Source organism: Lasiodiplodia theobromae (genome assembly GCF_012971845.1).
Source record: "Lasiodiplodia theobromae strain AM2As chromosome Unknown scaffold_31, whole genome shotgun sequence".
Lineage (NCBI taxonomy): Eukaryota > Fungi > Ascomycota > Dothideomycetes > Botryosphaeriales > Botryosphaeriaceae > Lasiodiplodia > Lasiodiplodia theobromae.
Genome location: NW_023336510.1, coordinates 405,183 through 418,325, shown reverse-complemented (window position 1 = coordinate 418,325; position 13,143 = coordinate 405,183). Strand labels below are relative to the sequence as shown.

The following is a 13,143-nucleotide window of genomic DNA, read 5'->3' as shown; positions in this document are numbered from 1 at the left end:
GGAGGAGGAGGAGGCGGCGGAGGGCAGTTAACGCATGGCGGTGGCGGCGGCGGCGGCGGCGGTGGTGGTGGGGGGCAGGGATTGATACAAGGCGGCTTGCACTCTTTCGGCGGGGTGCACTTGCAGTCTTTGCAAGGTTGCGGTTGAATGGTGGGCTTGTTACTCTGCGAGGTGGTGCTCCGCAACGTCGTTGGCCTGCTCGTCGTTGATCTGCTCGTCGTTGACCTGCTCGTCGGTGACCTGCTCGTCGTAGACCTGCTCGTAGTTCTAGTACTGGTCCTAGTCCTAGAAGTAGGGCGAATACTGGTCGTTCTAGTACTGGTCCTGGTCCTAGAAGTCGTATGACTGTTTGTCGTTCTAGTATTAGTCCTGGTCCTAGAAGTCGTACGACTGCTTGTGGTAGAACTGCTCGTCGTTCCAGTGCTACTGCTCGTGGTACTAGTAGAAGTTCCTGTAACGGTCGAACTGGAAGTCGAGCTAGAAGTCGAGCTAGAAGTCGAACTAGAGGTCGAACTAGAAGTCGACGTCGAAGTCGAAGTAGATGTCCCAGTGTCAGTAGCGGCTACTCCATCGAGCGTCGTTGAGTCTTGAGGTGCTCGACGCTGAATTGGAGGACCCTGTTGGGGCTGAACAGGATGGCCTTGCTGAACAGGATGGCCTTGCTGAGCAGGAGGGCCTTGCTGAGCAGGAGGGCCTTGCTGAGCAGGAGGGCCTTGCTGAAGAGGTTGGCCTTGTTGAAGAGGTTGGCCTTGCTGAAGAGGCTGGCCTTGCGGAGGTTGAAAGGGTAGGCCTTGCCGAGAAGGGCCATTACCGCCACCGCAGTGTGGGTGAGGGTTGGGACGACCGCAAGGGCTTGTTTGAAATTGCTGGCATGAAGACCTTTTGGCATAAACTTTCTCGCACGTCTGGCCCTGCTGAGGGTAGAGGTAGATCTCGGCCTCGAAAACGGCATGACTGTAGCAAGCATAGTAGCCGTCGGTATGGCCACCCCAAGAAATGTACACACTGTCTCTGATCGACCAGGAAGAAGAGGCTGATTTATTTAGTGCAATTCAAGAAAGGTAATGCGGATGGATTTACTAACCTTGGACGCTTCTCCCACACGAGAGCTTCTGAACATCTTGACCCCAGCCACATGAATAGCCCAATCCGTCGGTTACAGTGCCAGCAGCTTCATTGTAGTGGAATGAACCATACGACCACCCCTGTACGCTCTTGATGGTGAAGCAGCTTCCACCGTCCCAGCCTCCAGGGAGCGCTGCTGCAGACACAGCGCCCGCAAAAGCGAAAGGCACAAGACCAACTCTCATAGCAACGACCGTAGAAGAGATGATATCGATACTGAAGAACAAGCCATACCAACGAATATTTATCCTTTGTATTGTGCAGCAAGGAGACGGCAACCATTGCCATTAGCTTTGCTAGCTTCTCCGCAACGACAAGATATCCCTCTACCAGTGTAGAAAATTGCTCAAACCTTATAACCGTGGAAAGGATGCTCTTAGCATGGCAATCATCAGGAGAGATGGGGTGTGTAGGTGCTTCATCTACATGACTGTCCAGCAGTACATTGCAATGAAGAGAGCCGAGGAACAGAGCAGCGGGAAGAACTGGCAAGACTCGCATGGGAAGGAGACTCCGGTGCGATGAGTCCATATTGGGCCATTACATGGTAAGTAAGACGTTTTCCGAGGAGGCTCCACGGGCCGTGCCGACATTGGCGGGCAGCTTCCGGTGATCGGGCCCAAGAAATGGAAGCAACGCCACATCCCTTCCCGGCCATGATGGTACCGGTCTGTGAAGGCGGTAATGCTTCCAGATCACATGAGATCGGATTATAGAACGAGGGGCGGTTACTTCTCGGAAGCTGCCACGAAGTGGGCGGGGAAAGGCGAACCGCCCTGATGACGCAGGTAACCATGCTTCTTCGGAGGACCTAAGAAGACTCCACGCCCTCGACATCTGTAACCCCTTCGCAAGCTCCCTGTGAGATGGATTCCGGCATGCGGGGTTCCTTGTGGTACGTTCTTTCGCCTCTAGCACCGTCTAGACCCAGGCTATTTCTCCCATTTGTCGCGCTCTCTTCTCCCTCACATGAAATCCGTACACTCTTTCTCCGCTTTGATTTGCGCATCAACTTCTGATGTCCGCTCCAATGACACGCACACTGTCTCGTCAATGGACGGCGCATCCCACTCTTGATCTGACCAGTCTTGCTGGACCGCCTATCAACGGAGGAGCGAGATGTACTTACTGTACCTGCAGGACGGTTTCGCGGCGGCAACCTGCATCCATCGCCACGCCAGAGGGTCCAGGCATCAGGCGTCTGCAGATACGGACGCCCTTATGTCTGTCTCAGCAACCGGCATGCGTTGGTAGGGTGGGGACGCAGTGGGCGCGGCGAGTGTGGTGACCTGTCGTTTCGGTGAGGCGGCGGCGGGCCACTGCGTCATGTCCAGACAGCTGCTGTCGTGGGCCACTCTGGGATAGCCATGCGTGCGAGAGGGCGCCTTTGCCCGAAACAAACCGCAGTGAGCCCATCTCCGAGCCGTGCAGCGGAGATTGATGTTGGCTCGGCTTGCTCACCGGCCTCGACAGGGCTCTGTTTGTGCCCAACGGCGCGCGAGAGCGAACATGTCGGCAGCGGGCAGAGAGCAGCGTGCACGTTCGCGCCCGACGGGATTGGGACGACGCAGTGGGCAGCGACTGGCCGGCTGCCAATCCTGTCGCACATCCCTCCACGATGGGCAGCAGCGTCATACTTACTGGCCCGTGCGTCGATCACCGAAGTCCATCAGCACTCCCCCAGCCACCTCGAGCCCTTCCGCATTGCCGCGCGGACGTTTGGGCTATTGTTCTCGTGCCGACTGATATACCTCGTCGCCGCGCTTCCCCGACGCCTCTCCAGCAACCGAACCCTCTCCACCGCCCTTCGGGGCCCCAGTTGTTAAGATCCAAGTCTACTAAACACCCCCGCCTCTGCTGCCAACTTTCCGCCCACCCCGGATATCTTGCACTCTCACCCTCACCACACCATGGCTTTTGGCTACCGCTCTTCCACCGGAGCTCTCGATCGTTTCGACGATTATGAGCCTCCGCCACGCCGTCCCGAGCGCTGGGACCGCGAGAAGTTCGAGCGCATGAGCCGTCGTCCGCCCCACGACGATCGCGAAACGTTCCGCTGGGTGGAGCGTGAGCGCGACGACTACCCTCCCCGTCCTCCTAGGTCGAGGCCCGACGTTGCCCTCGAGGACCGCATTGACGCCAGAAGTTCCCGCGGCCGCTTCGACGAGCGAGACCGCTTCTATGACGATGATATCATCGACCGCCGCGGCCCAGGTCGCCGCCCGGAATTCCTCGACCGCGAGGAGCCGTCGCCTGCGGAGATAGCTAGCCGCGCCCTCGCACCATACCGCCGCAAAACCGTCACTGAGAGGGACTTGAGCCCGCCCGCTCGCCGTCCAGCTCGCCCAGCAATGCTCCGCCGGCAATCGTCGCTCGACACCTTCGACCGCCGCCCGCTTCGGCGCCACGAGGAAAGAGAAGAATGGCGACCACCAACAAATATCGACATTCCTCTGCCCATTCGTCGTAGATCTCCGTCTCGTCGTCGTCGCTCACCTCCCCGGGATCGCTACAGGGAGGATGACTTTGAGGAGATCAGGTACAGAGACGCTGAGCCGGATTACCGTGAGGACTACAGAGAGGTTGAGATTCGAAGAGAGAAAAGCCGTGCGCGGAAGTCTCACCGCAGCGACCGGAGTGAACGCAGCGAGAGCAGATACAGGGCTCCATCCAAGGCACCATCTAGGGCCCCGTCCAGAGCCCCGTCTAGCAAGAGCTCAAGCTCCAGCTTCGAGGAGATTAGAGAGGTCTCGCCGTCTCAGTTACCCGGCAAGAAGGGTAAGACGAGGATGCCCAAGCGCCTCGTCCACAAGAGTGCCATCATTCAGCTCGGTTATCCGTTCGAAGAGGAGGTGAGGCATGAGAGTGCTGCTTCTCCTTCGGTTATGCTGACTAGGTGATAGGAGGACTTTCTCATCGTCAAGCGCGCTCTTGAGAAGCCGCAAATTGACGAAGTCATCAAGATCAGTGAAACCTACAAGGCTGAGGACAACAGTAAGCTGAATTCACTTTTCACCGTCGATTGGCGTCTGACCGAATTGCCAGAACGCACAACCTACCGCTACGAAGAGGAGAAGATGGTCGATGTCCCTATGCCACCACCCCCACCTTCTGTACACGGGACTCAAATTATCGAGGTGCCCCCACCACCACCGCCGCCAATGTCCAGCCACGAGCCTGTCATTGTAGCTCCTCCACCGCCTCCTCCGTCGTCGCACCATACCCATCAAACTCACTACTCTCATCATTCTCACCACAGCCCTCCGCCCCCACCGCGCTCTGTGCGGACTGTATCACCGCCCAGGCGCGAGATCTATGAGGAGCGCATCGAAGAGTCCAACCACATCGGCGGACCTTTGACTGTTGTGGTGCCAGAGAGGCGAAGTGACCGTGAGATCAAGGACGAGATCCGGCGACTGGAGAACGAGAGGAGAGCGCTGCAACTCGAACGGCGGGCTGATGAGCTCCGTCTTGCGCCAACCGAGTATCGGGAAACCGAGTATGAAATCATTGAGGAACGGCCGCGCGAGCGAAACGTGATCCGCGTTGACAAGGATCGAAAGGGTAGGTTGGCCCTGGTCCGATCGTCTCATTGAGGAACTGGATTGATGGATTGGTGGAAACAGTGAGGTCTCGCTCCAGGCCGCCCAACCCGAAACTTGTCGCCGCCATGATGTCGACGCTCACTTGAACCCGTCACTCCACAATCACTAGGTTCAAGCGGGGCCCATCTGGACGGCTTTTCTTTTCACATGAATTCCGAGATTGGTCACTGGTATGACGGTTTCGGGAAGCTTTTAGTTACGGCCCTTTTCATTGCATGCGCCAGAATGCGCCTGGATACGGCTGAGCGTTTCATTATTCCCAGGTTGAAGAGAAATGTGTTGCAAATTTGGGGTGGCCATTTTCTTTTCCCCGAAATACCATAGATGGCAAACACATATTATTAACGACGAGAGAACTGAATGACCACAAATGCATCATGTTGCGTGCGGCAAGTGCTTCAGGCGAGCCGTAAATGCACCTGCTACCTGTTCGAGATCGGAGTAATTCTGGAAATTGTTTGTGCCCAGAGTAAATAATTAGAGCCCAAAGATAGCTAGTACTGAGGTTGGGTTCATCAAGGCCAGATCGCCGTTCTCTTTCTTCATGCGGAAGCAGACCCACGTTTGCTGAGCGGGCAACTCGGACCGGCCCACGACCCCAGACTTCGTCGCGCCCAGCTTTGCGACGACAGCTCACAACGTATACTTGAAGCGCATGACAGAGCCCTCTCTCCACTTACACAAGTTAATTGTGCCCTGGAATTGCCGCGACGGGGAACGATTCGCCTGCAACATGACTCCTTAATACCACCCCGCCACCTGCGACTCCATATCGAACGCCGCAACCCACGACCCGCGCACCTCCAAAGTACGATACGAGAGCCTGCCACCGCATGACACCTTATTACAGCCACTATGCCGATATGCATTGAGTGCAGATATCCTCTGCGGACGCTCTACACTACCTACAGCAAAGCCGACGATCGCGCCTTAGGGAAAGGCGTCCGGCTGACACAATGTCCGCGATGCAAGCGGTTCGGAGACAAATACGTCGAGCATGATTTTGTCGTGCTGTTCATCGACCTCGTCTTGATCAAGCCGCAGGTATGCCATAACGCTGCAATTGTCGTCGAGATATTCGCAGCCAGGGTGCATGTGGTTGCTAATTGATGTGGTTGTTAGGTATATCGCCATTTGCTCTTCAACCGTTTGGGCAGGGAGGATGATCGGTTTGATGTAAGTAAATTCATACAGCTTTGGTATTTTGAAGAAAGAATGGCCACTGACACATGGCGCTTCTATAGCCCTCCATCATTCGGCTCGGCATCCTACTACTCCTTTTTGACGTCTACTTAACGTGGGCCCGCATCGAGAAAGCCGCGCCGCAGCCTTTCTCTGGGGATAATGCTTTACTTGGCCAGGGAACCGTCGCCGAACCCCCCTCGGTGCTGTCCACACAGCCGCTGGTCCTCCAATACATTTTCTTCCTCGGTCTCTGCACCGCGCAGACACTGGCATTCCACCTACCTATTCGTCTTCTATGCTCGCATCCTCCACGGATATGGCTTCCAACGTTCCTGGCCAAACGTTTCCGCTCCTCTAACAGCAGTAGCAGCGTCACACCGCCCTACTTCGCTATCCCCAATCACCCACCTCCCACAACGACCACCATCACGCCCTCCGCCTCCGGAACCACGACCCCAACCGCCTCCATCTCCTCTACAGCCTCCACCAACGCCTCCTCCACCGCACCAGCACTGGCACCTACATCCGCATCCACCATCACCACCACCACCCAACCCACCTCGACGCCTTCCACAACGATGACGACGACGACAACGGCAACCACGACAACCCACACCAGCACCAGCACCAGCACGAACAACAACAACACCAACACGAACACGATCCCCCTCCTCCCGCCCTACCCGCACCCCACGCCGCTCAGCACCGCCCTGCTCGTCTCGTCGTGCACCAAGCTCTTCCCGCTGCTGCTCATCATCTGGGACTACGACCTGCCGTCGTCGGCCTCGGCCGTGTCCTGGGCCGTCATCGTCAACAACGTGGCCGCGCTCGAGATCCTCATGGACTGCGGCTACCTGCGCGCGGGCCTGCTGGTCGGCGTCGGCGCTGCCGTGCGCGCCGTCGTCGGCGAGCTCGTGCTGGCGAGCGTGGGGCTGAGGGGCAGCGCCGCCGGGCTGGGCGCCGGCGACAGCCAGGTGGGGTGGAGGTGGTTGTTCGGAGGTGGGTGAATTGGCGATGAAGAAGACGAAAGTAATTGAAAGGTAGTGGTTTTTTGTTTCTTTCGAGCAGTGGATGATTTATAGATTATACCCGTATATCTTATCTAATTCATAGACAAGGCCATGGGGTAATGAGCTACCCCGGCCAGCAGTATTAAGCAGCATTTGCACTTGAGCAGCTTGATCTATCGTTACTGCGCGTTTCATTCCGATGATCACGTGTGGTCACAGTTGAATTTATGCATAAAAGAAGAATGTACAGCTCCCGGAACCAGAGAACGCCCCAAAAACAAACCAATATCCCAGCTTTCGCTAAAGGATTTCCCACCGATAGTTCTCAAGCTCATAGCTCCACGCCTTCCCTTGCACAAAGTGTAAAGCCTCTTCCATGCTTCTATGCTTGTCGTACATGAGGCGGTACTCGTGGTGCTTCGTCGTGGGACATCTCCCCGCCATTGTTCGAAAAAAGAGAGAACATGTCTGTCCTCTCAAAACAAGACGTTGTGGCCCTCGCCACCCTCAGGCCGCAAATCAGACCTCCGCGGGTTGATGAGCGGGTGCCACTGCGCGAGGAAGGTGATGGCCCACATCAGGTAGCAAGACCAGGCCGAGAGGATGAGCGAGGAGCGCCATACTCTGCAGGAATCGTCAGCAGCTTTCTTCTCGTGAATAGTGTGTTTGGGGGAAGGGCGAAGGCGGTGAGCTTTTTTTGGAACAAAGCCTTGTGATCGAGCGAACGGGTGAGTTTAGGTACGGAGAGACTCGGAGGCGGGGCTGGGAAGGATCAAGCGGAGTGCATCGAGCGAAACTAGCCCAGGCCGACGGCGGTATCGTCGTGACGCTCGTTGTTCTCGAACGGTCCGTTGCTAGAATCCTCGTGCGTCCTCGCCAGTTCTGCGATCCTTCGCGAGCGGCGGAGTTGACCACCGGAGTGCTGAGCGGACATCGGCCATTTCCGAACGCATGCACCTGACGAACAGCAATCCAGCCGCTCTCCGTCCATGCCACATGTCCCAGACTCGCAGAGAAAGCTCCGGTTCCCTTAGATGGCTCCTGGTCCCACGGTATGTGATGATCGGAAGTGATAAGGAAGAAAGACGTGTACTGACGTTTGGTTCTCGCCCTTGGGGCTAGCAAACCACGAGACGGCTGAGAAAGCAACGATGAAAATGAGGCCGATGATCAAGCTCCAACTGCGGAGAGCAAAGTCCGTGTTAGCAGAACCATCCCTTTACTTGCACATCTTTTCTGTGATTTTATGTATATGGTACGATTCGGAGCAGACGCGTTGGGTACGTGGAAAGAGTGCTGGGTTGGTAGGCGGTTCGAAGGTTGGGCTCACCCGTTCGCCATCTTGATGGAAGGTTGCGCGGCAGCGGTCGGTGCGTAAGGGAGGAGAGAGTTAGTCGAAGCTGTGTTGCGCGAGCCGGGATACGGTGCTCTGTCGATGCGCGTTGGGCGATGCAGTCGGTGGACGGTGGTGATGCGGCCGGCACCAGCTTGGTTGGTGCTCCTGCTGCTGCGTTGCGGGCTTGGCGGATTGACGTCCCCAGGGCCGCCCGCGCTTAACCCCTTTGGGAAACTAGCTCTGTATACGAGCTGCTCTACATCAAGAACGCATGTCCATTTTGCCAGCTCACATTGAGAGCTCAGACATCAGAAATCCGATCGCGAAGTACTACTCAAAGTGCTTGCCATTAAAACATGCCCATTAGGCTGGGTATATCATTCGCTATCAACCCAAGTCTTTAAGAAATATGTAGTAGAAATTAATCGGCAACTGTCTTCGTAGCCTCATCTGCATCCGCGGCTGGGCTTTCATTAGGCTTTATTGCCTCTGCCTCAGTCTTCTCGTCCGCAACCTTCTCATGTTCAGACTCCTCCTTTTCGTCCGTTTTCTTGCTGTCCTCGTCACTGGGCTTTTCTGTCGTCGCATCAGGCTTGTCGCTCTCCTCTTCCGTTGTTTCCGCCTCCTTAGACGATTCGGGCTCGTCTTGGCTTTCCTCTTTGACCTCCGACTTCTCTTCATCTTTGACCTCTGGCGCAGTCTCCTCAGACTCAGCTTCCTTGAGTGGGGGTTCTACCTCCTTCTCTGGAGAGGCTTCAGTGACCTCAACGATCGGAGCCTCGTCATCTTTGGAAGCTTCATTTGCGCCTTCAGAGCTCTCGGTATTTTCAGACGACGACTTGTCGTCCGCACTGGCAGGCTGTTCAGATGTATCCGGCTCCGTGGCAAGCTCCTCAGCAGGAGTCTGCGCAGCCTTCTCCGCGGCCTTTGCTGAGGATGCGTCTTCTTCCTCCTTCTCCTCAATCACACTAATCTGGTGCCCGCTTGCTGACGGCGTATGCCGGTGTCTCTTGGTAGTGTTACCAGTAACCAGCGTGGCATTTCCGGCCACATCAAGCTCTCCAGCATTGCCCTCGCCCTTCTCTTCCTTCTTCAGTATTTTGGGCACCGTCTGCGCCGACTCAGTTGGTGTTGACTCGATGCCTTCAGCCTCTGGCGGAATGGTATAGTTGTCGCTCGGGATTAGATTGTAGGTGTCGCACACGACCTTGAAGAACGAGTAGAGGCCCGTCTTGTTCTCCACCTTCCAGAACATATCTCTGTGTTGAAACCAAGCGTGGGCGAAGATGCGATAGACGCGACGGAAGACGTTGGTAAGCTGGCGGATTTGCTGGTGCGCGGTGTTTGCCTCAGTGCCGAGGGCTAGGCGACTGGGGAAGTTCTTGGGCGAGGTCAACGTGTTGGCAGCCCAGTCAAGCGTATGGCAGCAGTAATCGATGGCACAGCACGACTTGGGCGGGTCATGGACGGCGCAGAGGTATTGCCATTCTGAGGCGCGCATCTCGGGACAAGTCTGAGCGGAGCAGGGAGGGTCGTCGGCGAAGAGGGCGATGAGGATGGAGTTTGCATGCTCGGTCAGGAAGCGGCACAGCTCGTAGAGCCAGAGTGCGCGCTCGACGCCAGGCGGCGGCTCGGCAAGCTTCATGGCAGCTGTGCGGTCGAGGGGGCTTGACGTGTTCGAGTCGGAGGGATGCGTGGCCGAGTAGTGGAGGGCTTTGAGATATTCCATGAGCTGGAAGGCTGACTCGATCTGTCGACTCGGGTCAGGTCGCAAGTCAGAACAATTGCGCGGAGAAGCTCACGTCCTTGAGATCGGCCAACGGCGGGCCCTCAGCCATGTCTTGGGCCTTGGTGCCCGGGCGGATTCTCCTCGCGGAGCCTTGGTCAACCTTCGCTTCCTCGGAGTGCTCCTCAGCGATGGGCGACTTGGGTCCCAGCTGGTCTTCGGCGATGGGCGGCGGGCTGGGTAGCCGCGGCGAGCTCGATGGCGACATGGCAGCCATGGTGGAGGGTGCGCGAATGACGCTCCCTGCGATTGGCGACGAGGGAAGTGTCGAGTGGCTGTTGAAATGGTCGAGGTGGCTCAGGCACGAAGCGCTGGACCCGAGCTGCTGGGCCCTAAGACGGTCCGCGCCAAGCAACTGCCCTCTCCCGACGCCCCAGCCTCTCCCGCGCCCACCACCTGCACTCACCATCCCGCAGAATCACAGCTGAACATTATTCGCTTTCTGCCATCTCTTATCAGAATGCACGCCGTATCCAACATGTAACGCAATCAACGCTTGTCGAGCAGTAGAGCTGTGTCAGTAGGTTGAAGATCCCCGAATCTACGATAGCCATACTTCAAGTTTATTTTTTTTCTTAAAAAAAGCAAAACAATCTGTGGGTATTTGGAGCTATCGTCAAGACAAGATTGTCGAATTAAAATTTCTACACACGCGTCCGGACGATAGCTTCACCTGCCCATGACCTCAGCGAAAAACAAAGCAACGCTAGCCTTCAAGAAAAGGAGCACAACCGACAAGAATAAAAAAAATTACGAACTTCCTTGCATCGTCTGCATCCGTTGTGACCGCCACACTTCTCATAGTTTTCAAATCGCTTTGTAGACTTTTATTTTACAAGCGTGTGGAGAAGCTCAATAGAGGCTAATGTTGTAGTAGAATTCCACCAGTTTAGCGTCTAGGGAAGGCAGACGACGGCTGATATCGCCGCGGAATTCCACTAGTTAAACGTCTAGGGAAGGCGAATAACGGCTGGAATTAGCGGGGAATTCTGGCCATTCGACGCATACGACTACTACCGGTATAAGAGCCTTGTAGCAGTAGAAGATCCTTCGGTGCTTGTGGTATGATGCGGTTCAGGCGGTGTAGGCTCAAGGACAGTCTTGCCAGCACGACGAAAGAGGTGGGAGCTGAAAATCTTAGTAGACGGGCGAGTTGGTGTTGGTGTGGAGGAGAAAGAGTGTCGCAGGTAAGATTGATATAGTAGCAACTGGCGCGCCGCGACCTTCTGGCAGGCACGCCTACCTTTGCACGCGTCTAATTTTGCACTCGCTGGAGTCTGTACTAGACCATGAGAATTCGGTATAAAGGATCTTCCTCCGGCTCGGATCTTCCCCTTCTTTACACCACCATCGTATCTACACCTGTACGTGCGTTGAAGCTTCACGACAGCCACTTGAAGCGCTCACAAACCTATTCTCAAACCTCTCCATCATAAACGTACATCAAATGCTGATCAGCGGCCGCATTATCGAGCGTGAGTAAAGCTACGAGTCTCACTTCCGTACAATGTTGCTTCCCCGAGCCACCCAGTCGTTACCAACAACAATCCTCAAGACCTCTCCACCATCCTACGTGTGCTTCGCGTCACATGGGCCAACTCCATGCTGCACGGCATCCCGATGCCCAAGATCCCTCGCGTACTCCAGCCGTTCATGTGCGCGCTCGACATTCACGGCGTGCCGACCGAAGGCCCGCTCAAGACTGCGCTTCAAGTCACCAAATCCATCCGCGTTCGAGGCGATCATCTCCCGCGCGCTCTCAATTCCGATGGCAACTTCCTAGGCGCTATGATCGCCATGGCCACGATGGGCGCAGTCCAGTCACCTGAACGATGCAGAAGGTGTTTGAGGGGCAATGGATCCTTTGGTGCTTCCCACAACGATTGCCGTGTGCTGCGCGTCAACGACCAAATCCTTTTCGATGGAGCCTGCATTTCCTGTCTCGCTCAACAGGGCGTTCGCTGCACATTGGCAAACCGCGAAATCATCGATCTCGAAGAGGAAGACGAGGTGCAGGTCGTCGCTGGGCCAGCGGGCGGTGCTGCGGAGGACGATGATGACATTCAGATGGTTCCCAGCCCGGCTGATGGCATGGTCTGAAAAGCCGCTGGGGAGTCCATGGTTGATTTTCTTGTGGTGGCATCTTCGAAGCGGACTTCTCGGTAGCGGACCTCATTACAAATTTCTCAATAGCAGTTTTATGGTACACTCACACTTACTTGAATCAAACCCCCTTCCTTCCGTTACTACATTGAAAGAAAACAGTAAGATTGGTGAGATTCACAGCATTCCCACAATTTTTGCAGTGCATTCTGGGGAGTATATAGTAATATCTCCAATAAATTACCGGTAATATCATAGTCACATAGACCGCCGCAGCTCCGCCGAATGTACGGCTATCCTCCTTCTCCTCCTATGCTCTGAATCGTAAAAGACAAAGATAAACAGCAAGTAATCGCCATAGTAAAAGTCGAGAGTAGTAACAAAGACAAGAGAAACATCTGAAGATCGTTATCACATGTAACGATCTCGCTTCTTTTTTTCCGCAGCGTCCATCCGAGAGCAACAGGTCACGCAAACCCATAACTTGTTCTTGATGCTCATACATGGATTCCGTCCGTTACATCCGGGTGCTTGACATTTGTTGTCGGCTGGCCTTAAAGGCCTTGCGTCAAGCTTCTTTCTCTGAGCAGCAGACATGCCCTTCTTATCTCGGCCTTTTTCCCTAGCAGCGCAGGTACCGCACAGCCAGAGTCCATTGTGGAATTCTTCAATTTTCGGGTTGGTGGTAGTAGGCTTGTGGTAGGGATGTTGACACAGTTTGTCCTTAGGCCGCTCCGTAAACAGTTCCCGATTCTGTTGCCGCTTGCGTCGGTTGGCGAGATCGGCCTCTCCTGGGAGCTTCCCATTCTTAAACCTATGGTCATAACAAGATTTGCAGGCCCACTTCTTTATGTCGAGCATTCTCAGCCACCGCTCGCCTTCTCCGAATTCATCGCCGCACAGCTCGCAGCAGCTATCCTCTGGGTGAGGGATATTGCGGTCAATGCAGCGAAGCTCACCTTTTCGAGTCCGTTGCTTGCCCTTCCTTCGCGC

At 55.5% G+C, this 13,143-nt stretch overlaps 4 protein-coding genes across 4 annotated transcripts; 1 reads left to right on the top strand and 3 right to left on the bottom strand.

Moving 5' to 3' along the window:
* Positions 1-159: 159 nt before the first annotated feature.
* On the bottom strand, positions 160-808 carry LTHEOB_9398 (uncharacterized protein; the record flags this gene model as incomplete). The annotated part of the gene is made up of 2 exons (XM_035518981.1): positions 160-255; positions 617-808. 2 exons carry the CDS (start codon positions 806-808, stop codon positions 160-162), a joined length of 288 nt encoding a protein of 95 aa, XP_035369003.1.
* Positions 809-7,401: 6,593 nt separating this feature from the next.
* LTHEOB_9397 (V-type proton ATPAse subunit e) lies at positions 7,402-8,266 on the bottom strand (the record flags this gene model as incomplete). The annotated part of the gene is made up of 3 exons (XM_035518980.1): positions 7,402-7,549; positions 8,023-8,106; positions 8,256-8,266. The coding sequence occupies 3 exons, from the start codon at positions 8,264-8,266 to the stop codon at positions 7,402-7,404; spliced, it is 243 nt and encodes an 80-aa protein (XP_035369002.1).
* Positions 8,267-8,682: 416 nt separating this feature from the next.
* Positions 8,683-10,264, bottom strand: LTHEOB_9396 (Mob1 family protein; the record flags this gene model as incomplete). The annotated part of the gene is made up of 2 exons (XM_035518979.1): positions 8,683-10,011; positions 10,064-10,264. The coding sequence occupies 2 exons, from the start codon at positions 10,262-10,264 to the stop codon at positions 8,683-8,685; spliced, it is 1,530 nt and encodes a 509-aa protein (XP_035369001.1).
* A 1,230-nt stretch (positions 10,265-11,494) lies between these two features.
* Positions 11,495-12,147, top strand: LTHEOB_9395 (Class V myosin; the record flags this gene model as incomplete). Its single annotated transcript, XM_035518978.1, has 2 exons — positions 11,495-11,522; positions 11,579-12,147. The coding sequence occupies 2 exons, from the start codon at positions 11,495-11,497 to the stop codon at positions 12,145-12,147; spliced, it is 597 nt and encodes a 198-aa protein (XP_035369000.1).
* Between the last annotated feature and the right edge of the window lie 996 nt (positions 12,148-13,143).